The 26682-nt window shown below is 42.0% G+C and overlaps 2 protein-coding genes across 3 annotated transcripts in view; one reads left to right on the top strand and one right to left on the bottom strand.

Annotated features, from left to right (window-relative positions):
• The window catches only part of PSMB7 (proteasome 20S subunit beta 7), a 979390-nt gene that overhangs the window by 368050 nt on the left and 584658 nt on the right, over positions 1–26682 (bottom strand). The gene's annotated exons all lie outside the window — the stretch shown is intronic.
• Positions 1–26682, top strand: part of ADGRD2 (adhesion G protein-coupled receptor D2) — a 322961-nt gene that overhangs the window by 180584 nt on the left and 115695 nt on the right. The window contains exon 25 of one of the 2 annotated variants that reach the window (XM_075184714.1): positions 3–74. The exons of the other annotated variant lie outside the window; for it this stretch is intronic. Within the exon in view, the coding sequence (XP_075040815.1) occupies positions 3–14 (12 nt within the window). The 3' untranslated portion in view covers positions 15–74. Of the gene's footprint in view, positions 1–2; positions 75–26682 lie in introns of those variants that run through there. 2 annotated transcript variants of the gene reach the window in all.

Raw genomic sequence — 26682 nt, 5'->3', positions numbered from 1 at the left:
AGTGTGGGGATTGATCATGTCTATGTTGGATGTCTGATTGATCTCAGTAATCTGAGAATACAGTTGTTAGGATTGCTCCGCTGACTGAGCAATTCTGGCTCCTGGACAGCCCCTGAGTTTAATTTGTGTTCTAGATCAGTTTAACTGTTCTCTTGATGTTTCATCATGTTTTAGCTTAACCTCTGACTTCTTAAGTAAGCCTGTCCTGTTCCTGTCTTCATTGCTAGATTATTGTGCCCCAGCCAACAATCTAGTTCCTGCTGCTGCTGTTGCATTAATAACTCCAGTTATTCATTGTTTGTGTACCAACCACAGTTTGTCCTCATCTACGAATCTGCTTGAACACTTTGCCATATTTGCTTCACTTTGACCATTCTTATTATACCTGGCATTTAGTGGTCTGCTTTCCTTCTTGTCACTTGACTCCAATCAGCCTCCTGACCGTTACAACAGCACATAGTACCTTAAACGTGACATTCTCACCCTACACAGAGCCTGATTAAGACACCATGACATTGGGTAAGATACTGGTGCGGGTCCTCTTCCCCTCTCTGTTTGTAGAAAAAACAGATTAAAAAATGGGCTAAAGTAATTCAAGGCCTTCATTTCCCACTGGACCCTAGGCAGGAGCCTAATGGATGACCCAGCTCTAACCCTAGAGCACTATAGAGTGTTACAGGTTTAAGTACTGCATAGCTGAAGCGATCTATTGTGACAGGAAAACTGTGTTTCTCACATAATGTTTTTAACACTGGATGTCACTTAACTAGATACTGAATACTATATTTTACTGGCTTAAAAAGAACTCCATTAATAAACATTTGTGCGACCCCACACAAAGTTCTCTTTGTATTTGTCACAAGTTGATTACAATTATACTTAGCAATTCATTGCCTTGGAATCCTGCATTGAGTATCTGTTTGTCCTGGATATGGATGTTGGAAGTGGTGGGGGACACATTCCAGGAGTCTGTATGGTCACAGGTGAGGGAAATGTGTAAAATTGTAGAGATGGAAGGTGTTAGCTGCTTTGAGGTATGAAAAAACATAGCATAAGAAATAGGAATTACACATTACAGAACAGGTAAAAATGAATCTCTAAAATCATATATAGTATTAAATATTAATTAGGTGAAGTGGATAGTAGAGGTAAATCATTTAGTGGTAGAAATATTTGAGTAATGGTGGAAAAGTAGTTTGAGGTTGGGTGAGACTGAAAATAGTATGGATACCAATGTGATTTGGAAAATGGAATGGAAATACAAATGAAACTAATGCAGATATATGAATCTAGTAAGCAGATTAATAAATGGAGGGTAGAGTGTCATAGTGGTAGGGGAGATAGATTGGTCCAAAATGCATACACAATATGGTATAGAAATAAGATAAAAACATTAGTAAATAGAATTTTATGTAAATTGATACCAATCATTTGGATAAATGAATTGGGCTACATAGGGGAGGGAAAGAAGAGTGGAGGGTTGTTCTAGAGTGTATTCAGAAATCTGTATATTTGTGTAATTAATCAATATTAAAATAAAATGATGTGAACAAAAAATAAAATTAATCAATAATAATGTAATTACTGTGAAGTGTTAGAGTCTAAATTAGAGATGCTCACTGACCCCCGTGTTTTGGTTTTGGATCTGGATTACCATCGTGTTTTGGTTTTGCCAAACCGCCATTGCGTGTTTTGGTTTTGGTTTTCTCCACCTGTTTCTTGGATAAGTAATGTAGTTGTAAAGCTAATACATTATAAAAAAAAAAACCAGTTTAATTCTTGGTAGGCCTTCATTAATTCTACACACAAACCAGATTGTCTTCCTCTCCATCTATGCATATTGGCAATTCAGCCATCGTCTTTGGGTGTATATTACACCCTACACTTATAGTTAAATATGTAAAGAAATGGACAAAGGAAGTTTGGTTTCTGTCTCTATAGGCCCCCCTCCACTTGTAGAAAAATACCAAAAATTTCAGCCGTTATAGACTGTACAATATTAATTGAAATGGACAAAGGCAGTTTGGTTTCTGTCTCTATAGGCCCCCCTCCACTTGTCGAAAATACCAAAAAATTCAGCCGTTATAGACTGTACAATACTAATAGAAATAGACAAAGCCAGTTTGGGGTCACTCTGTGTACGACACCCTACCCTTAAGGAGAAATTGCTCAAACAGCAGGCTTTCAAGATGGTACGTGATATGGAAATGCCCCAAGTCCCTTTCCTCTTTGGGGGTAGATTGCACCCTACACTTAAATAGAAAGGTTTAAAAAGATGTTATCATCATCATCTTCAGCTTCATCCTCACCCTCATCAGTGTGTACGTCATCATCACAGACTATCAATTCATCACCGCTTGAATCCGCCATTAGAGAACAGTCAGTGCTTGGATGTCTTGGATGGTGAAGGCCTTCCTCGTGGAAGATGTACTTCATTTTTATAAACATCATTTTCTCCACATTTTTGGGAAGTAACCTTCTACGGCGATCACTGACTAAGTTCCCTGCTGTGCTGAACACTCGTTCAGAGTACACACTGGAGGGTGGGCAGCTTAAGTATTGAAAAGCAAGTTTGTACATGGGTTTCCAAATGGCCTGCTTTTCTTCCCAGTAAGGAAAGGGACTGTCTGACATTTCCATATCAATTACCTCTTGAAAATAATCCTTCACCATCCTTTGCATATTAATACTCATATTGGATGGAGTTATGGGCAAGGTCATACATTTTTTGGAAAAATCCTTCAAACCAGCCCAGATGTTAAACTGTTCTGGTCTGCCCTCTGCGTTTTCCCTGCTTCTTTTTTGAAAATTTAATTTTTTACGAGCAGCAGCTGCTTGAGAAACTGAAGGAGGACATGTCATCAAACCAAGGCCCAGTTCAGCGGACAACTTGCTGAGCAATAGCTCCTTGCAAAAGTTCACATCTCATTCACTTTGAAGCAAGACTCAATGTAGGTCTTAAACCTTGGATCAAGCACAGTGGCCAAAACGTACTGATCCGAATTCAAGATCTTAATAATTAGAGGATCATTGTGAAGCGAATTAAGTACTTGATCGACAAGGCCAACATACTTTGCGGAATTGCTTGCTTTCATCTCCTCCTTCAGTTTCTCAAGCTGCTTTTCCAATAGTCTAATTAAAGGAATGACTTGGCTCAAACTAGCAGAATCTGCACTCACTTCACACGTCACAACTTCAAATGGTTTCAGCACCTTGCACAGCACTGAAAGCATTCCCCACTGTGCAAGAGTGAAATACATACTCCCTCCTTTCCCAATGTCATGGCTTGTGCAATACGCTTGGATGGCTTTGCGCTGTTCCTCCATCCTCTGAATCATGTACAGGGTGGAATTCCACCTAGTTACCACTTCTTGCTTAAGTTGGTGGCAGGGCAAGTTAAACTGCTCTTGGAGCTGCTGCAATCTCCTACATGCCTGAAATGGCCTGAAATTTTACGGGCCACCGAAAGCATCTCCTGCACCTCACGGTTATTTCGTAGGAAGCTCTGCACCACCAAGTTGATGGTGTGAGCAAAACAGGGAATGTGATGGAATTCAACCAGCTGTAATGCTCGCACTATATTGTTGACATTATCAGAAATTATATATCCTGGGGAGAGTCCAAGTGGTATAAGCCATGTATCAATCACATCTCTTAGTTTGCGTAACAAATTGTCAGCTGTATGCCTGTTAGTGAAGCCAGTCATATAAAGAGTGGCCTGTCTGTGACAAATGTTACGTAGTGGTGTACATGCTGCTGCTGGTGAAGGTAAGTGACCAACCCAGTGGGCTGTCACAGTCATATAGTCTTTGGTTTGACCACTTCCACTTGTCCACATATCTGTGGTTAAGTGGACAGTGGGCAGAATGGCATTTTTCAGCGCAATCTCTAAATTTGTACACACTTTTTGGTATAGTTGTGGAATAGCTTTACGGGAGAAATGGTGTCAGCAAGCCCCCGCTGGCGTCACACCAGAGCCGAAGATGAACTTGCCTGACCGTTTCTCTGGAAGTAGGTCTGCTTTCCGCAACTTCAAAGAAAGCTGCAGGTTGTACTTCCGCCTGAGACCACGCTCCTCCGGTTCTGAACAGCAAAGGGTAGGGATCGTTATCTCTCTACTCCAGGGCGACCCTCAGTCTTGGGCCTTCTCCCTTCCTTCAACCAGTCCAGCCTTGCAGACCATGGATGCCTTCTTTCAGGCCCTGGGGTTACTATAAGATGACCCAGACAGGGTGGCCTCAGCTGAGTCTCATCCCTGGGCGTTAAGGCAAGGACGTCGTTCCGCTGAAGAATATTGTGCGGAATTCCGGCGATGGTCCACCGATAGTGCCTGGAATAATCCGGCACTGCGAAGTCAATTTCGATTTGGTCTTACCTTAGTCCAGTATCCGGTACCCGTCTCGCTGGAGGATTTGATGCAACTCATCATTAAAATTGACCGTCGGATCAGAGAGAGGAAGACTGAACGGGAATCATCCATACCTGTTGGCTCACCACTCAGTTCTTGTGCTACTCTGCCGGATTCCTCTGAGCCAATGCAGCTGGGTGCTTACTGCCTGCCTCCAGAGGAACGCTCCAGGAGACGCTCACTAGGCCTTTGTATGTATTGTGGCCAACCAGGTCACCTAGTACATTCTTGTCCCAATAAGCCGGGAAACTCCAAAGCCTAAGTGCTGGCAAAGAGGTGCGCTTAGGTCTTCAAGTTATCTCTTCAGAAAATTCTTTGTTAGTGCCTGGACGTCTAGCTTTCAGTGATAAATTCATGGATATGACAGCCTTTCTTGATAGTGGTGCGGCAGGTAACTTCCTGGACATACACTTGGCTCAGACGCTTGACATTCCAGATATCAAGTTAGAATCAAGCATTACCACCTGTGGGTTGGATGGTAACCCCTTGCCTGGGGGTAGAATTCTCGCAAGGACTCCAATGGTTCAGTTGTCTGTGGGAGCCCTCCATACGGAGGAACTCTCATTTTCCCTAATAACCTGTCCCTCTGCTCCGTTGATTCTGGGGTATCCTTGGCTTTGCAGCCATAATCCCCTTATTGACTGGAAAAGAGGGGAAATTATCCATTGGAGTCCAGAGTGCTCTACGTCTTGTCTGACCCTGCCTCTCAGAATCCTGCAGCCTAGTCCAGAATTGTTGCCTGTACCCTACCAGGACTTCAGTGATGTGTTCTCTAAACAGACGGCTGACTCACTTCCGCCTCACCAAGACTATGACTGCACTATCGAGCTTGTGCCAGGTTCTAAGCTGCTCAAGGGGCGTCTGTATTCTTTGTCTGCTCCCGAAACTCAAGCCATGGAACAGTACGTGGAGGAGAACCTGAAGAAAGGGTGCATCCGCCCCTCCAAATCTCCTGTAGGCGCTGGGTGCTTTTTCGTGGCTAAGAAAGATGGCAGTCTGAGACCCTGCATCGATTATCGTGGGTTGAATAAGATCACAATTAAAAATACTTATCCGCTGTATTCTGTCGGTTCTGTTCGACCAGCTCAAGTCTGCCACCATCTTTTCTAAGATTGACCTACGGGGCGCTTATAATCTCACCCGCATCAGTCAGGGAGATGAATGGAAGACGGCCTTTAATACCCTCTCGGGGCATTATGAATATCTGGTGATGCCATTTGGATTGTGTAACGACCCGGAAGTCTTCTAAGATCTAATCAATGATGTATTGCGAGAGTTATTGGGTAGGATCGTGGTGGTCTATCTAGATGACATTTTAATTTACTCCCAGTCCTTGTCCCAGCACCGCCAACATGTCCATGAAGTCTTGGAGAGGCTACATCTACACCACCTCTACGCAAAATTGGAGAAGTGCGAGTTCGAAGTCCCTAGGATGGCCTTCTTAGGTTACATAATTTCCTCAGCTGGCTTCTCCATGGACCCTAATAAAGTCCAAGCAATTCAAGACTGGATCCTTCCTACTAACCTCAAGGCGATCCAAAGGCTTCTTGGCTTCGCCAACTATTACCGGAGGTTTATACATTCCTTTTCTTCCTTGGTGGCTCCCATTACTGCCCTCACCCGGAAGGGCGCAGACCCAGTTAGTTGGTCTTCGGAGGCGTTGGCAAGCTTTTCTGCCCTTAAAGTTGCCTTCACATCTGCACCCGTTCTCAGGCATCCAGATCCGGAGCTTCCGTTTATTGTAGAAGTAGACGCCTCGGATGTAGGAGGAGGCGCCATTCTCTCTCAAAGAGATCCTCAAAGTAGAAAATTAAACCCGTGTGCATATTTGTCCAGAAAATTCTCATCTGCAGAAATAACTACGACGTTGGGAATAGGGAGTTACTGGCCATCAAGTGGGCCCTCGAAGAGTGGCGGCATTGGTTAGAAGGAGAAGCTCACGTTATTACCATCTTCACGGACCACAAAAACCTTCAGTACATCCAGACCGCCAAAGCTCTAAATCCTCGACAGGCCCGCTGGCCTTTTTTTTCCACCCGGTTCAACTTTCTCATCCCTTATCGACCGGGATCAAAGAATACCATAGCTGATTCTCTCTCTCTGAGTTTTATGGCATCCCATCCTCAGCCTCCTGACCCGCAACCTATAATTTCCTCGACCTCCATTCATGTTGGTTTAACTCTTGATCTCAGGGTCACACTCCGCCGCTTTCAGAAAATTGCTCCAGCTCAGACACCCGCTGAAAAATTGTTTGTCCCAGTTCATCTGAGGAAGTCACTTTCCTGCTGGCTTTGGTGGCCCACCTTGTCGCCTGATGCAGAAAACTATGTCTGCGCTTGCCCAGAATGTGCCAGGAACAAGGCTTCCAGAATCCGTCCTCCGGGTCAACTTCTACCCTTGTCAATTCCAAACAGGCCATGGACCCATATTTCTATGGACTTTGTTGTCGACCTCCCTTTGTCCTCGGGTCATAACACCATCTGGGTAGTTGTTGATCGGTTCAACAAGATGGCACACTTTATACCCTTACTCAAATTGCCAGATGCCAGAAGTTTGGCTACCTTATTTATTACCCATATCTTCCGTCTCCACGGCCTCCCAGAAAACATAATTTCGGATTGAGGGTCTCAGTTTATTGCACAATTTTAGAGGTCTTTAGGAATCAGTATCAGTCTGTCCTCCGCTTACCACCCTCAGTCGAATGGGCAGACGGAAAGAACCAATTAGTCTTTGGAACAGTTCCTCCGCATCTATGTTTCCAAGTTCCACGATAATTGGTCCTCTCTCTTGCCCTGGGCAGAATTCGCTTACAATAATTCTTGCCATTCTGCAACACACACATCCGCATTCTTCTGTAATCTCAGTTTCCACCCAAAATCTAACTCTTTCTCTTCTGCTGTTTCCGTTGGTGATCCTGGAACACCTGCCTTCACTGTCAGGTTGAAGTCCGTTTGGAAGAAGGTACATTCCACTCTGTGTCAAACTTCTCTTAGGTCTAAATCCTTCGCTGATCGCCATCGTGGTCCATGTGTATTAAAAGCAGGAGATCCTGTATGGTTGTCCACACGGAACATCAAATTGAGGCAACCTTGCAAGAAATTTGATCCCCGATTCACCGGGCCATTTCTGATTGAAAAGAAAGTGAATCCAGTGGCATTCGGACTCAAACTACCACCATCTTTAAAAATTCCTTGTACTTTCCATTGTTCTCTTCTGAAAAAAGCCGTTGCTCCCAGCAAATACAATCAATCTTCCTCTAACAGACCTCGGCCTCTGCTTATAAATGGAGACCGCGAGTTCATCATTGAAAAAATTCTGGACTCAAGGAAGGTTCAAGGGCAGGTCCAGTTCTTAGTGCACTGGAAGGGCTACGGCCCAGAGGAGCGGTGTTGGATACCACAAAAGCGTCTCCACGCTGAGAGACTCAAGAAGGAATTCTTTTAAAAATTTACCACGAAGCCTGGTTGTCGGGGTTCCTTGACCACGCCTCAAGGTGGGGTACTGTCATGAGCCGCGGGCACCGCTGCGACACTCTGCCCCTGGTTTCCGGAGTCCCGGCCGTCGCTATGACGACCGGGGCGTCACATCCGGTGCCACGGTTCCGAACGTTGCCAGAGCAACGGCCGGACGTCGAAATTACTACTAACGTGCCCCGGCCACTCAGTACAGCCGGGCGCGCGCACTACAGCCTACGGGCTAATTAGGGCTTTAATGTTTTCGCAGGGGAAGTCCCTGATTGGCTGGCTCCAGTATATAAAGCAGGAAGGGCTTAGCCTCCCTGCCGGTTATATCATCCTGTTTACAGTTCAGCTGCCTGCTTGTTCTCTCTGTGCTTGGTGTTAAACCTTTGATTGACTTCCCGTGTATGACCCTTGCTTGTTCCTGGACCTTGAACCTAAGCTTCTGACCCTGACCATTTGCCTGAACCCGGATTCTGCTCCTCTGCCAGTGCCCCTGACCTTTCGCCTGTCCCTGGATTCCGAACCTGTGCCTGTGACCTCTGACCTTGGTTTTCTCTGTACTTTACGCTGTCTCCTGCCGGTATCTACTCTGCCTGAACCCCACACTGCTGTCCGCCAATCACTCCATCCCTGGGTTCTCCTTAGCCGGTATACGATTCTCGACCCTCTGTAAGCCTGCGGCCAAGTCTGTCCCCACCACTAGGGGCTCCAGCGAACACCAGGCTTTCGGAGTAGACTCCGAGTTTTGTTGTGCCGACTGGGGAGTTCCTAACACCAGGGCCTGATTAAAGGTCACAGCCGCCCTAGGCTAATACACCGGTTGCTGCCCCCCCACACTTTGCCACTCCCTACCCCACCTCCCACCACTAATGTGTGTGTAATTATATATATATATATGTATATATACATAGATAGATATAAACAAAATTGTAAAATATTAATACATACTTCATTCTGTACTTCATCTGTTACCTGATCTGCAGCGTAGACTACCTGATGATCTCTTTTGTTTGTTCTTGGAGCGTTTTTATCAGTTGGCTGGCTTCTGAAAACTTGGAGTCCTGTATTTAAAATGTGGAAAAAGTGTATTACAGCGCCAAATTTTAAGAAACCCTGAATGGCTTAAACACAACATTCCATTTTGACCATGTAAAACAACTCCCTAGTACCTACATAGAAAATAAAATATATGAAAATTATTGACAATCATATACTAAGACCTAACAGCCCTGACTGTTTAGTATTTAGCATTCTGGTCACCGCCACACAATACAGAGTTCATGCCCTCACCCCACAAGTTATTTCATCAGCTCCCCTCACCAGCCACTGCATCCCACCAGAAGGTTTATGACCCCCACCATGTATTTCATTACCCACCCAACCACTCATTTGCTCACCCCCCCAGTCAATTCATTAACCCTCCCTAGCCAATTCATCACCCCCCATAGTCAATTCATTAACCCTCCCAGTCAATTCATTAACTCTTCCTCCAGCCAATTCATCAGGCCCCATAGTCACTTCATTAACCCCACCAGTCACTTCATTAACCCCACCAGTCACTTCATTAAGCCCCCCATTCACTTCACTAACCCCTTCCAATCCCTTCACTAACTCCTCCCAGTCTCTTCATTAACCACCCAGTCACTTCATTAACCCCCCCAGTCAATTCATTCACCCCCATAGCTACTCCTTTAACACCCCCTCCCCCCAACCAACAAGCAGTTTCCAGGTAATCACTCCCCCAGTCATCTCCTTCCTCCTCCCCCCTTATATTTAACAAATAGAACTTACCTTGAAGTCTTCTGCTTCACTTTTCTCCAACACTTCTGTCTTCTTGACAAGCAGCTAACAGCACATTCCATGCTGTTAGCTGCCCTGTCAGTGCATGCGCAGGCTCTGTGACTAGAGGGGTCATGCGATCATCTCAGGGCAGCTAACAGCATTGGATTTGCTGTTAGCTGCCTGCATCAGTGTGATTGGATACACTGACAAGTCAGGACTACCCCCTTGAGACATGGGGCAGCCCGGTCACCGAGGAGGCTGCACTGGACATTTTAGGCAGGATTTTTTTTAAAAAAAAAAATGCTTGTTAATTGTGCCGACACTGTTCCCCACAGAGACCCAGCGCCCCAGGCTGCAGCCTAATCAGCCTAATGGTTGATCAGGCCCGGAGTCCGACAATATCTTGTAAGTGGTTTCATCTTTTAAAGACTCTTCGTAACCTTTCCCCTCCTACTGGGATGTGGTCTGCAGGAGAGACCTGTGGCACATTTTATAGCAACATTTTACATTTTCCCTGTTTAATACCCAATGCTAAATGTAACATATCATTTCTGGGGAGTGTCACACACAGCCAATTTTATCATAAATAAATCAAATGCAAATTTACGAATCTCTGGATACCAAACAGAGATAGAGCAAGTGTATTAGTTTAGCTGATACTCATTTCTTCTCATTCTCTGCTTGACAGCAGCTTATTCGATGTATGGGTTGCTCTTCATCATACTATTTATGAATATATGGTTGATTACTAATTATATTGATCCTAAGGGGTATTTTGGAAAAGGAATTATATTTGCCTATGTATTACCCAGTATTGTTTTATTAATGTTTGTTCCCAATTGTAAAGCGCTATGGAATTTGCTGGCACTAAATAAATAAATGTTGATGATGATGATGTCTATAAAATATAGCAAGCCATCATGTGTAAGGCCTCCTGCTAGGGCGGTTCAGGTGCCAAAAACCACTCCAATAGCAGGACAAAGCTCACCACAGGGAGGTCTTTGAAGCTGACAAAGGTGACAGTGTTATCTTGTAACACAGGACAGTATTTCTGGCCTCACAGTTTACACATGGAATTAGATCATTAACCCTTAGAGAGCAGGGCTCTGCTTTGAATTTATCGACATTTAACTTACAGAGAACTACAAAATATAAATGGATTAATTTGATATACAGTATTTTTAATGCAGTCCCTTATGATTATGCTTTATTCACCAAAGTTATGCTATTTGTTAATCCTTATAATGGTAATTGCTCCCTTTTCACTAAATGTATTCTAAAAGGATCAACTAAGTTTTGTGTTCGTTTTTTTTTTAATTTGGTATGTGGATCATATATCCCATCGTTCTTTTGTTTAGTAACTGTCACGAACACGCTCCCAGCTGACTTGTGGGTAATTCTTCACAGATATATCCCAGAGGCATAACTCCCCCTTCAAAAAATTGGTCATAATCTCCCGCACATTTGAATACCAAACATGATGAAATTATGACAAGGTGACATATCTTTGGAAAAGATATGTGAGTATAGCTGTTTCCGGATACCGGCAGTATCTGTAATTCACAACCCTGGTTCGATTTCTGTTTCTTAGTATTGAGTGGCACCCAGATTTCCCAAAATATGAAATATGAAGACATTTTCCCCTGAAGCTCATATTTCTATATACCTATATAGGCTCTCACATGCTGCCTACAAGGATCTCCAGCTGTGATCGGCCCCACAAAGTCTATTCAAGTGTCCAAAACTCCATCCCAGGCCAGGCTATCTCACAGCAAGAACCCTTTGAAGCTGCCACAGGTGACACTCTTATCTTTTCACACTGGAATGTGCAAAGCCATCAAATACATTTACATCAGACTCTCTGTCTTTACATTTTACACGTTAACAGCTCAATTTATCCATAGATTCATTTGATATAACCTATTTACACTGCAGCTATGATTTATCCCTTATAAATAACTAAGTTATTGATGTGCCACGACAGTGACCTTTTCATATGGTTAGATTTTGTAGAAGAAAGAAAAATGAAATAAACCCAAAGAAAATGGTAATTTTCGCCATTCTCCCTCTTTTCCTAAAGCCCCCGGGCCAGTGTTAGATATCACTGGGTATCACAGTGAGTCTCTGTCAAAGGCTTCTCCATTTCCCATGACTAAGCCTAATTGGTGAAACGTACGTCGGGCACGTGACGCATGACATCACAGACCCGGAAATAGGAAGCCGATCAGCGGGACTTCCCGCGATTGTGTCTCGTAAATCCAGATTAATACTTCAATGCTAAATAGTAGGAAATACCTCTATATAAGACTAACTTTAGGTTTCATATTAGGGGCAACACCAGTCAGTTTTATCGGGCATCGCCGATAATCACAACTGGTAGCGCAGGCTGTCTCATTAGGAGGTACACATCACGAGTGGGACCTTTAACAGGCAGCTCACATATATCCCTGTATATTCACACATGCCCAGAAAGTGCACTGCATTTTATACCTTCTATACCATAAACCTTTGTTGTTGTTAGTTTGTAGGGAAGTAATTTCTTCCAACACCAGAGAGTCTATTGGAAATTATAACCCAGCCATACATTTGGTAATACTATTATATGAAGGGACATATCTGAGGATATATCGATAGCACTCAGGTTAAGAATCACCCTGTAATGCAATCTAGTAAGAACTATTTGGAATTTTCCAATATTGGATACACACTTTGCAATACTAATGCATGAAGGGATATATTTGAGAGCCAATATATCGCTAGTATTCTGGCAGATAATGACCCCATAATGCAATCTAACAATAATGGTATAATAGATTAGATCGAATTTATCTTCACAATAAAGGTGTATTACACTGTGAACATGTATTAATATAGGACATAAATCAAATTGTCCGGTTATTTACATCTAGACTGGGTATATATGTGAAGTAACCATCTACACTTATAGGTACTTCATTATATGTAATGCCCTTTTGATGGATTACTAATCAAATACGGAACTGCTTGCTACCAATATCATATATTTTTTATAATATATCTGGTATTGCCCCTGTTTTCTACACATGATGAGAGATACATAAATACTATATGGAAGCGTTTTATATATAAATACACGCCTATGTCTCAATCTGTGTGAGATTTATATTATTCTATGTTAGCTATAGAGTGAATTGCCTATGCCTAAAGGCTCTTTCTGGAAAGACACTTTACAATAGGTCTTAATGGTCCTATGAATTGTCATACTATAATTACATAATTAGAGGACCAGACCCTAGTTACCACTAACAACCACGGCACTATACGAGTTTTCTATTTGACAACATTGACCGGCTCCCCTTTTTGGGTCATTTTTTTAATTCTCTTTACACTATATTTCAATTCTATTCACTTGTATATTTTAAATTCACCGATCCAGGTGGGATTTAGCTATTTGTCTATGTCGCATTTTTAAGTAACCATCAATAAAGTTGATTTTATATTGATATACCCTCTCGGACAGGAGTGCCTCACTCACTACTTTGTTCAGTTGATATCTACTGTCATCTGTATTTGTTATTTCCTATATAATTCTAGTTATGAGAGCACCCCCTCAGATTATGTATTATAATAAAACATATCTAATTGAGGTTTGTCTGGACCTTGGAGCGATTGGTCCATTCCCCTTTTCATTCAAAGGCTTCTCCATACAAGGCATGGACAGTGGCTGTGCAAGTAGCAGGGAAGCATTACTGAAACAGCAGGAGAGAGTACTAGTGAAGCAGTAAGGGTCCCTTTACCACTATTAGCCAGTATCGCCTTCAAAATTGTTTTGGTAAATAGCAGTGATAGGAAGTTTTCTATCGCTGCATATTGCAGCAAAAAAAACATAAATGCTGCTTAACCATAAATGGGCTTCCAAGTTCCCTTGAACTCACAGGTACAGGTATTAGTCTGGTAGTCTATTCTGTTGGTTATCACAACAAAGATGTCAGTCTTCTAAGCCACAAGAAAATAAATTTGAAGAGTGTTTTATAGTTCCAAATCAAATCAAATTTTAAACGGTGCCTGGTGTCTGGAAACCCCCTATCAGCCTGGGCCACTGTATAAATGAGGTGGCTTTTCCATGAATATGATGGGAATCGGAACTGCCTGTGTATATGAAGGGGATATAAATTGCCTTTGTATATGATGGGAATTGGAAGAGTTGGAAGGGTTTTTTATTTTACCCCATTAATCATGAACCAATATCTTAAGTATTTATAGATGAATTTATTTTTTGCCATCTTGCTTCCTAGTGACTGTCACTTATTGTTTAGAATTTGCAAGTGTAATATGTGACTGAATTCAATTTTCACTGAACTCATTAAGATTAAGAAACAAAGGTTCTTGATATAAAATGATTAGAGGGATTTTAAGCAGAACTTCTGTTCATGATTAAATTAATCTCCTCTGATCCAGTCCTGCCACCTACTGCTAAATTACTCGCACTGAACGTTTGAAAGTGACTTAAGAGCTTACAAAAAGACCAATGTTTTATAGAGTTAACAATCTCTAAAATATAGAACTCTGCCTCTTCAAATGCCAAGGACACTGATTTTCCTGGTAAGATGAAGATAAAACGAAAGAGTCACTGGCTTGAAACATGCATTATTTATTTCTCTACTGCTTACAATAATTGTATTGAAAATATTTTCAAAAAGCCATTGAAATGGTAAAAAACTTAAATGTGGGGAGGTGTGGAAGAGAATAGATAATGGGAAATAATACAATGCATCTTCCTTTAAGAAGATATTCCATTTATTGCATGCAAACAAATCAGCGTTATATACTCAACTAACTGTTCACAGTTCAATTTACTCGGAAGCCTAAATATGTTGGGCCTGGTTGATCAAAGAACGCATACTGGGCCTGACTCCTTAGGGAGAGAAAAGCATAACAAAGGAGTAACTTTGCACCTGGGCAAATCCATGTTGCATTGGAGGGTGAAGTATATTTAAAATGTGGGGACAGGTTACTAGTTAGGTAGGGCATGTCCTAGATCAAATTTAAAATTCAGTGTAAAAATAAACCTATCAAATATTTGTGTGCTACATGAGAAAACAGCCAGATTTAACATATGTGCAAAATAATAAACTAATTTGCATCCTTTGCATTGTAACATGGTTTGACCAGGTGCAAACTTACTCCTTTTTTTTGCTTTGATCTACTTAATGACTCATGCCCCCCAGAGCGCAATGTGCACTGGCTTTAAAGCGCAGGTAAATCGGGTAAACGTACGCCCAAATTCAACAAGGAGCAGATGTGAAGATATGTGCGGTGATGAATACGAGTGTAGGTCTGCTCTACTACATGTAGAATATAAAGTCACAAAAAAACGCACAGAAAGACAAAATATTCAACTAATGTCACCTGCTAATAATATAGCATTAATGATAAAACATTAAAAAAAATTGTTGCCATGAAATACATTTATTAGTATGTTATCAAAGTCTGCTGTACATAAGATACATTTTTACAGTTGTTCCTGATTGCAAACACATTTAATAGCATGCATACTCAGCCGTCATCACTAGTAATCAGCAGTTAGATTAGACCTGTTGCTGGATCAAGACATATGGCTGAAAAACAAGTATCTGAGAGATGTCCAGAGCTTGAATTGGATGCTGCTGCATATGCTCGAGATTGGCACGCTCTTACTGTACATTGACTATGGGCAAAAACCCCTTCTCAGCTCTGTTCCCTCCCTGAAATCGTAGGCTGTAGTAAGTGTCCTTTATGCTCGAAGATGAATGGAATGTGGCTGCGTTCTGTGGCGTATGAACAGGTTCTGGGCATGCTCAGAGTGATTTTGCGGATTGTACGCACAAAACTGCCGTTTATGTTCCTTAATGAGTCAGGCCCATTGTGCAAGTTGTTGATTATGTGCAGTTATCAAAAAGTATTATTATTACATTAAAGCTGTCTATTCTACTTACTATGAAGTTAGCTGCACTTAAAAGTAAGATTTAATTAACCATTGTGAAGCAGATGCAAAACAGTACTTATTTGCTTGGATTTCTTTGTAACGCTCATGACATCTGAGGATCTTTGGATGTATTTCAGTGCTGTCACTGAAATTATCCTACTTTTCTGATGAACCACTCTGATAATCTGCATTCATGATAAGCTATAGACCCAGGCAAGAGAGGCTGACAGCACTACTTCCCTATGGTGAACATTATCTTTGATGGCATGAATTCCAGGGTACATAGCCATATCTGACAGTGTCCTCGCAAAATAATCTGCAGAACTTTCACTATCTTTTTGTTTAATGTTAAATATTTTGTGACAGAAAAGTATTTACCACAAGAAAGTACACACTGAGTTGGATATTAATGTTCTTTATTTTTGTCTGATTGCCCACATCAGTTAAAACTCTATCCTCCTCAAGTTGACTATTTTTGTTAAAATTTGTATATCTGTATTGGGAGGGAGTCAAGCCTTCAACACTATCCACCAATCTTTATTGGTTAGTTTGTGTGTATTCCCCAGATCTTTAATACATTTTTGACATTTAGCTAAATCTTTCCTAGGATCAGGAAAATCAGTGATAATAGAATGCAATTCAGATCTACTCCAAGGACAATGCATGGCTACATTCCTGACTGGAACTACTCCATCCTTACCTGCCTTACCATTGGGAACAGCTATTGTTCTTACTGGGTGGGATTTAACAATATCTCTACACCCAGGGTCAATAGCTGGAACTATTGTTTCTGCACAACGGGTATTTCTCTGCTTAGTAGCATGTACAAGAGTTTTATTGGAGTCTGTAGTAGATAACTGTAATGTATGAGCTACTCCAGAGATTAAAGTAGGGTCATCCTCATCCCCTTCACTAATACATTTATTGTTTCCCAAAAAGGGTATATTTTACGGGGTTCACTGTTTTCTCTGGCTTTGCTTTTGTTACTATCTACATAAGGTGAGGATGATGCTGTTGCTTGCTCTGGTTTGGAACAATTTGCCTGTCCATGCGGTTCAGCCCGAGTTGCCTGTCCATGCGGTTCCGCCCGAGTTGCCTGTCCATGCGGTTCAGCCCGAGTTGCCACTTGGTGCTGTCTCCTCTGAGGCATCTCACAGTGCTGTCTGCTCTGAGGCATCTCACAGTGCTGTCTGCTCTGAGGTATCACACAGTGCTGTCTGCTCTGAGGCATCTCACAGTGCTATCCAGTCGGAGTGCTGTGCCCAGTCCGGGCTTCCTGTCAAGTGTGCCCAACTTGCCGTCCAAGCCAGGGACTCCTGCTCTGCCGTCCTAGAGACGGCTGCACAAGCTGGGAGCTCTTCAGAGTCTGCTATTGAGCCTAACCGCCCAAAAGCTTCTTCAGAATCTTCAGACCCTCCTCAGCCTTCTTTGACGGAGACCTGAAACAATTTTCTTTAGTCCTTAAAGTTTGTATGAAGCAATTTGAAGAATTTCCAGTATATTTCTCTGACCAATTTAACCAAGTTGGTACGATTATCATGAATTTCAGACGGGAGCCACAGAATTGGGCTTTTTCCCTTTTTAAATCTGATGATCCCATTACCCACAACACCATGGACTTTGTAAATGCAGTCTGTCAGAAATATCTTCCACCTCCAGTAAAGTCACCTGATCGGGGTCTCTCTATGCCACCTCAGTCTCAACAAGCATCAACCTTGGTGACTGACTTTTTGGGCATACCGCCATCTTCTAATAGAATAAAAGGTCCTATCCCGACCCTTGGCTGGGACTCAGACTCTGAAAGTGAATTTGTTGAAGATACAAGAGACTTAGTGGACAAACTTGCCAATTCTTCTTTTGCTTTTGAGGAATTGGGTCTTCTCTGTTCTCCTTTGGAGAAGAGCCCAATTGGATCTTAAGGAAGATCCCATAAAAAGAAAAAGAAGAGGAGGAAGACCTGAAGGGAGCTTGTATGAAGCGACTGGAATCCACTCCTTAAAGGGGGGGCTATGTTACAACTCTGTCTGTTGTTTGTACCTAGCAGCAGTGCCTCATACCACCAGAGGTGCTGCTGTTCTGTTCCTGAACTCTTCTACGTGTCTGAAGGAGTTAATCTCCTTGCATTATGCCTGATTAGAACTGCACCTGTTGCACTGCTTTAAATACCTGCCTCTACCTGTGCTCTGTGCAGTTCATCCATTTGTTCCTGGCTGCTGCTAACCTGCTCCTGTGCTGTTTGGTATATACCTGCTGGATTGAATTTCTGTGTATGACCCCTGCCTGTACCTTGGACCTTGCCTGCTTGCCTGAGACCCCGAATCATTTGCCTGTAGCTTGGACCACGCTGTTTTGGCTGTTGCCCTGACCTTTTGGACAGACTTCTGGACCTCGCTTATTTACTTGATCTCTGGCTATTTTGATTTGTTTGTCTGATCTCTATTTGATCGCTGGACTCTGTCTGCTTTCCTGGACAGCCTTGTGCCTTCTGGACTGGGGTCAACTTATTATACCTGTTCCTGCCATTTTACTATACAGTCTCTTTTGGAACCTGTTATCCGTGGATTTGAGTTATCTTTGTTTATATATTTACCTGAATAAAGACACTTTGCCTTATACTTCCGTTGCTCTTCGTGAATGCACTAGAAATCATAACACAGAGATGAACAATATATACACTGTACAGTTGTAAAAAGCAGTGACATCACTAAGATTATAGTATTAAGGTCCACATTCATAGGTCGATGGGTCATGACCTCCCAAGAACTCGACTTGCCATTGGTTGATTCCTCTGGTCATTGTTCCTTGAGGTGGCCAGGTGTTCTTCAGGCTCCCTCCTTTAGACCTATATAAACTGGTTCTTTTATGATATCTCTGGACTTGATATTTGGTGTATGAAAAGTGAAAGTATTTATAACTAGTGTTTGCAATGTGCGAACGCTCCATAAAAAAACCCAGAAACCTTCTCATGCAATTGCGATCAGAATGATACCAAACTTGATGTAATTTAAATGTTGGAAACATTAATTAGCCTCTTCACCAGTTTATATTTTATATTAAAAGATATAAAATATCTAAATGTTGCTACGATAATAATTACATTGCGTATTAATCGCATTTCAACTGATTGTATGAACAAAAATTATTGATTACCACCTTTGTCCAATTATTAAACTTCAACACCATACACATTTTAGATTGTACTTGCTCATAGGTTTCCCATATAAGGTGGTACTTATCTAAAATAAAATATGACAATCACCATGGGAGGCCACAGCCCTAAAGAGGTTTATGAATGAAAAGCATAGGTTAGCCTCCCTTATACATCTTTAATTACAATAGTGATTTGACTTTTGTCTAGAAAACACTTACGGGTTGTCGTCTGACATCATTTCTGGTATGGACTCGGAAGGCATCGGGAACATGTTGCTACAAATGGGTCTTTGACAGATCAGTGTAACGGATTTACTTGATTCTGAACTAATCTAACGAACTCCCCGGTTTTCACCAAGAACCGCCGCAAGGCAGGATGGACTTAGCTGCCGGGAGACGCAGGTTGCTGTCCTCAGGCTCACCTCAAGATGTAGTATCGCGGATGGAGCAGTGAGAAAAGGCGTCAGACAATCCGGGTCAGGGTCACAGGTAATAGAATGGTCAGCAAGCCGGGTCAGTACACAGGAATATCAGAGAAACGGAGAAGAGAGTGGGAACATCAACAATCCGTGTCAAGGTCACAAGCAAATAGAATGGTCAGCAAGCCGGGTCGGTACACGAAAGCAAGAGATCCAGGAACATCAGACTAGCAGGGACTGATACACAGAAGAGACTTTACAGGGAGCAGGCACAAAGATTATCCAAAGGAACAGGAGCCAGGAACCAGGTAAGTTGCTCTGACACAGTGGGTTTTAAATAGGAACTGCAATTCAAATTCCCCGCCCCTAGTTTGCGGTCATGTGACCGCCGAACCCGGAAGTGCGGCTTCCGGGACCGACGGAGAGCGGTGGGGGAGCGAAATAAGGTAAGTTTGTGACAATCAGCAATTTTTCACTATTTACTCTTGTACATGTTCTTAACTTGGAATTTTAGTATTTTATACTTATTTGGCGATATTACACATCTATCCATTTGGGTGTAAGCTTTTTTTAAGTTTACCCATTACTAAATGTTTGATCCAGGTCTGAATCGTCTTTTCTAAACTTAAGAAGTTAGAGAGAACAGCTAAGGAAACTTTGAGATTTGCTGATTCTTACTTTTATTGCTGTACGCAAATATTACTCTTGTTTATGTTATTGGTGTTCAAAATGTATTACAATTTTAGCTGGTTTATATTTAGGCTTGGTATACACTATATAAACTTTCAACCAATTTGTTATCACTAACGATTTTCCAAACGACTGAAGTTCCAATCAGTCTGCCGATTCATGTGTACACACTATACACGATTTACCGTCATATCTGTGCTCTTCATCTAGTCCAAGAGCAGTGTAGTCGGTCATCCCTGTCACACTGATTTATACACAAAATAAACTTTGACACTCTTTACATTTATTCACCTGGACAACATCAAACAAAATAAAGTTTGATTTTCCATAATGTCATTATAAATTTTGTTAGCTTCTGTACTCTGAAACGAAATATCCAGTCTCAGAATGAATGGACAAATTATTTCACCTACAGCACTGTCTACATTTAACATCACAGACACAGTGACAGGCTGTAGTTGGTTGAAAGTAAGGTTTTTCTTGTCTGTTGTCTGAGGGGTCTAGTTGTGGTGGTTTGGTCCTGGTCTTTGGTTTCCAATGCTTTGAGTGTTTTTGTCACTCACCAGACCGCTGGTTCCTCTGGTTCAAGAATCAGGTCTCTCTCTGCTCTGCCGGCGCCTGTCTTGCGCCGCGGCCGTCCGCCATCTTGACCAGGGGTCTGCGCATGTGCAGACCTTTAGGACTGATAAAACCTTGTTCCTCTCCTCATTGGATGATTAATTACTTCTCACTATTTAAGACACCTGATGCCCTACTACCTTTGCCTGTTCTTGGTTCTCATTCCTCTGAGGTAACCAAGGAGTTCATTGCTCCTGTTCGTGGCTCCTGCCTACCGTGGAAGCTCACCTGCACTTCAGTGGTAATACCTGTCAGCCGCAGACCGTTCCACGCTACCCTGTATCTTACCTGCAATCTGGACAAGTCTCTACTCCTCGCCAGTGGTAATGCCTGTCAGCCACAGATCGTTCCACCTACCTTGTATCTTACCTGCAGTCTGGACAAGTCTCATTTCACACCAGTGGTAATACCTGTCAGCCGCAGATCGTTCCACGCTACCTTGTATCTTACCTGCAAACTGGACAAGTCTCTACTCCACGCCAGTGGTAATACCTGCCAGCCGCAGATCGTTCCACGCTACTTTGTATCTTACCTGCAATCTGGACAAGTCTTTACTCCACGCCAGTGGTAATACCTGTCAGCTGCAGATCGTTCCACGGAACTTTGTATCTTACCTGCAATCTGGACAAGTCTCTACTCCACGTCAGTGGTAATGGCTGTCAGCCGCAGATTGTTCCATGCCACCTTGTATCTTACCTGCAATCTGGACTAAGTTTGTACTTCGCATCAGTGGTAATAACTGCCAGTCGCAAACTACTCCGTTACTTTGTATTACATTGGCAGCTTGAATACTACTGGTACTACTGATCATTACTCTCACTGTGTCAGTACAGCTCCTACTACCCAGAGACTATCTACTCTCCTGGCATTCCTCCTTCTACCCAGCTCAAGGAGGTCCTTGCTTCCATCGTGTATAGCTGTATCCGTCAATTTACCATACTCTCCAGAGGGCTGCGACCTACACAATGGAAGCCGCTAAAACCCATACTTCCTTGTGGGAGTTCTTGGAGAAGACTTCGTGCCTCTGGTGAGTAAAGCTCTATTCTGGTAAATTCTGGGTCGAGACTCCTAGTGACCGTGACACTTTTGTCCATTTCGTTTTATGTAGTACAGTCTATGCAGGCTGCTTCTTTTCTATTTAACTACAAGTGGAGGGGGGGGCCTATACAGACAGACACCAAACTGCCTTTGTCCATTTCTATTTTTATTGTACAGTCTATACCGGCTTTTTTTTTCTATTTTACTACAAGTGGAGGGGGAGGGGGGGCTGATACAGACAGAAACCAAACTGCCTTTGTCCATTTCTTTATATATTTAACTATAAGTGTAGGGTATAATATGCACCCAAAGACGATGGCTGCATTGCCAATAGGCTAAGATGGAAGACAATCAGGTTTGTGTGCAGAATTAAGGACGACCTACCAGGGATTAAACTGTTTTTTTCCTAATTTATTAGCTTTAGAATTACCTTACTTATCTAAGAAACAGGTGGAGCACTAAATTAGGTTAATTTAGGCCCCAAAAAATAGATTTTTAAACAAAAATTGCAAAACAAAACCAATCAAACCAAAACCAAAACCCGAATCCAGATCCAAAACCAAAACACGGGATTCAGTGACCATCTCTAGTAGATATACCAATTTCTTCCTTGTGATGACTGTCATTTATGTTGGGAAGTTGGTGGTAGAGCGTCCAGAGCCTGTAGTGCTCTGAACCTCCAGCAGTACAACTGCAAACATCTTTAATTAATAGCTATTAAAAATACTTAATTAAATAGCAACTATTAATTTAATAGGATTCCCAGCTTTATTCAAAATGTCTCCCTTTTTCTGCCAGGAGAGGGGAGTATTGTACAACGAAAGGGGGGTACCTGTAAAAAAAATTGCACTTCCTGCCATTTGTAACTGTTAATTACTCTGGTGTAGTTTTAAAACAGCCTGTAATGTTAAACTTAATATTATTAAATCATAGTTAATGCAGCAGCAGCAAAAAAAATATATCATATTAAACAATAGTGTGGGTCAAGGGCAGAGCAAAATATCATTATTAAACTCGACATTATTGTTGACTTAAATTAATTTTTTGTGTGTCAAATTGATCAAATTAATTGTGTGGCAGAGCAAAAGGCAAATAGTGGGTAGAAGAACAACATTCATAGAGAGTGATAGGCAGAGTACACACAAGCCAACCAAGAGCAAAACACTATCAGACAAAAACATTATATAATAACAAGATATTCACCAAAAGTATGATACTACCATCATCATCATCATCATAATTTATTTATATAGTGCCACTAATTCCGCAGCGCTGTACAGAGAACTCACTCACATCAGTCTCTGCCCCATTGGAGCTTACAGTCTAAATTCCTCAACACGCAGGCAGAGTCAGACAGAAACACAGACTAGGGTCAATTTGATAGCAGCCAATTAACCTACTAGTATGTTTTGGAGTGTGGGAGGAAACCCACGCAAGCATGGGGAGAACATACAAACTCCACACAGATAAGGCCATGGTCGGGAATCGAACTCATGACCCCAGTGCAGAGAGGCAGAAGTGCTAACCACTAAGCCACTGTGCTATCACATTGTGCGTTCACCTGGTTTAGTGGCAACGGTACAAGAGAATATTGTTAATTAATTTATTTTGCAATGACTATGCAGTACAGCTGTACAGTCATGGACTAGTCTTTTAAATACGAGCATCTCAATAGTACTAGCAAAGATCATATAAGATGAATATCTCAGACAGGGTACTCCAAATATGCTTGATAATCTCTCACAAATTAACAGCAATTTTAAAAGAACATAATGGTAACAAAAAATGATGTGGTGAATTTCGAATACAATAATGAAAATAGCCAATATCCCATACACCACCCACATTGGGAGGAAAGGCTCATATCATGGCTACTTTTCACTAGTGCTGGTCCTGCTACTGCTTGTACTAGAATGCCCAGTGCAAAACACAGTTCCCAAATATATATATATGTGTGGGTAATACATACTTTCCTACTTTTAATTATTTTCCTCCAGGAGATCCCGGAGGGGGCATGGTGGTAGGGCGGGCGATTACGTAATTTTGACCCGCACAACAAAATTTCTGTTTTGTCGCTGGATGGAGACAGAATGACTCAATTCCCCGCAAATCATATAGGATGAATATCTCAGACAGGGTACTCCAAATGTGCTTTATAATCTCTCCCAAATTAACAGCAATTTTAAAAGAACATAATGGTAACAAAAAATGATGTGGTGAATTCGGAATACAATATTGTAAATAGCCAATATCCCATATACCCCCCGCATTGGGAGGGAAAGGCTCATATCATGGCTACTTTTCACCAGTGCTGGTCCTGCTACTGCTTGTACTAGAATGCCCAGTGCAAAACACAGTTCCCAAATATATATATGTGTGTAGATAATACTTGCCTACTTTTAATTATTTTCCTCCAGGAGATCTCGGAGGGGGCATGGTGGTAGGGCGGGCAATTACGTCATTTTGACCCGCACAACGAAATTTCTATTTTGTCGCGGGGCAGAGACAGAATGACTCAATTCCCCGCAAATCATCTCATTGAGGTGCAAAGTCGGCAGGATGAGAAAGAAATTGCCTGCATTCCCAGGAGTCTGGAAGACCTACCCAGCATACAAGAGTCTCCTCCACATTCCAGGAGAGTAGGCAAATATGGGTTAATATATAGAGATGTTCCAAAGAAGGGTGCTTTATAGCCAGGAAAACAGCTCGCTGGAACGGTAACACATGTTATCTCAACAGACAGACAGCAGACAATAATATGATTAATAAAAATATATTCTTCTCTTTTCTGATTCCAGTTATATATTTGTTGTGTTCTAGTTAATGTGTGTTAAATGCACAAAAACAATAAAATAAAAACAAACATCAGATTATTGCTCTCCATATGTGTTTAAAGCTCTATAGATATAGAACTTTAAACACAGTTATTATTGTGGTTGATTTGTAAAGTACCACACTGCTCTGCAGCATCAGACAGTGGGGAAATCAGATCATACATAAAACAAGGACAGACAAGGTAGATCAATAAAAGTGTATTATTATTATCCTTTATTTATATGGCGCCGCCAGGATCCCGCATCTCCGTACACAATACAAACAGTAGATGTAGTGATGAGAACGAGCACGGAGAGAGGGTTAGGTGGATGGTTGGTAGGCGTTAAGGAAGAGGTAAGTTTTAAGTACTCGTTTGAAGGAGCACAAATTAGAGGACAGTAGGATGTAGCGAGGGAGGTCGTTCTAGTGGAAGGGGGCAGCTCGGAAGAAATCTTGGACTCTGGAATGGGATGAGGTGATCAGAGTGGAGGAGAGGTGACGGTCTTTGGCCGAAAGCAGGGAGAGGGATGGACTGTGAATGGAGAGGAGGTTGGAGAAATAAGGGGCAGTTGAGCTGGAGAGGGCCTTGTAAGTGATGGTGAGGAGTTTGAAAAGAATTCTGTAAGGGAAGGGGAGCCAGAGTAATATAATGCAAAGAGGGGAGGCAGAAGAACAGCGGGGTGAGAGGAAGATAAGTCTTGCAGCCACGTTAAGTATAGGATAAAGGGGGGGGAGTGGGGGAGGCCGCTGAGGGGAAGGTTACTGTAATCAAGATGGGAAATGAGTGCATGGATAATGGTTTTGATGGCATCTTGAGATAGGAAAGGGCTAGATGTGGGCGATGTTACGATGTTGGGAACGACAGCATTGAGCAAGGGATTAAATATATGGGGGCAAAAAGAGAAGGAGGAGTCAAGGATGACTCCCAGGCAGAAGAATTGGGGGACAGAAGAGTTAACAGTGATAGATGTGAAAACAAAGAGTAGGGTGGGCCCTGTTTATGAGAGCTCACAATTTAGTGGGAAAAAGGCAGAGCTAGTGTCAAATAATGTGGAGATTGAGATGGCAGTGAGTAATATACATGGGTGTAGGGTAGGCTCTAATATAAAATGGTTGATTTTCAGTGAACATTTAAAGAATTTAATACGGAACGAAAGTATAAAAACGTATAGTAGGGAATTCAATTGAGCAGGTATTAATACAAGCACAGTCTCGGAGGAAGTGAGAGGTGGTTTGCATAGAGGAGGTAAGGCACAAATCGGAGACTGTTCTAAGAGGATGCAAGGGAGATTATATTGACATGTGGTTTTAGATTCTTAACAGGTGTAAAGGGCAGTGTTTTAAGATGAAAGATGAAATCATAGCAAAAGAAGTCGATGTTGGAGTGAGATTTTCTCCAGTAGAGCACTTTTGTAGTAGTGGATTTGTTTGCTGGAGACTAAGGGAAACATGAAGCTTTGGATGTACCTCTGTTCTATTAGCATAAAATATGCATTTCAATACTATGCATACACATATACTACAGGGTAAAATATTTAGAACAACCCAATTTTTCCAGTTTTTCTTGAAATTTAATCAAATCAAGACCAGTGAATAGCATGTAATACAAAGGTTGGGTGTGAAAAAGTTTGTTAGCAAAAACTGGAAACTAATGAAAATTTCAGAGTTATACAAAAAGGACTTGTAGGAAACACTTATTAGGTTAACAACTTTGAAAAGTGAGGTCATGTTGGATTAGGAATTGGAAGGCTACTCGAAGGTAGTGGGTAGCTTGCATATATGCAAATCTGTTATATGCAAAAAATAACATTTTTCCGTAGCATCTGAATAAGTGTGATGTCGTTTAGATGCATTTAGGAGATCCCTTAAGTGGATTAGTCCCCATTGTGCCCCTCTGGGGAATGGTTGAGTCACTTTTCCTTCTTGGAATTCTAGGTTGCCCAGGAGTGGGAGAAATGGCGAGTAAGTGGTTTGGAGCTTGTGTGTTTTTGAAGCCATCTTCCAGGCTTTGCGAGTGGCATTTATGAGGATGTTGTTTACCTTGAGCGCTTTCAATTTGTTTAGAAGAGAGTGAAAAGTGTAAATGAGGGAAAGGGGGGTGCTGAAGTGAGAGACCAGTAAGATGCAGTGTAAACACTTTCGTTCCTAATCCAGTCCACTGCAAAAAAAAAGCTGACAGGCAATATAATAGTACTCGAAACAGGTTAATTTCTTCTCTTTGGGTCGAATGCTGTAATTTAAACATGGTAATCCTAGCTTTTTTTCTTATGCCTGATTAATTCACTGACATCTTTATTTATTTTTTTAATTAAGAGCGGGGTCATCAGCATTATAAATAGCATACTGGAAAAGCTAGGC

Source organism: Mixophyes fleayi, chromosome 9, assembly GCF_038048845.1.
Source record: "Mixophyes fleayi isolate aMixFle1 chromosome 9, aMixFle1.hap1, whole genome shotgun sequence".
Classification (NCBI taxonomy): domain Eukaryota; kingdom Metazoa; phylum Chordata; class Amphibia; order Anura; family Limnodynastidae; genus Mixophyes; species Mixophyes fleayi.
The sequence above is the reverse complement of the archived record's forward strand: the minus strand, read 5'-3'. Positions and strand labels throughout refer to the sequence as shown.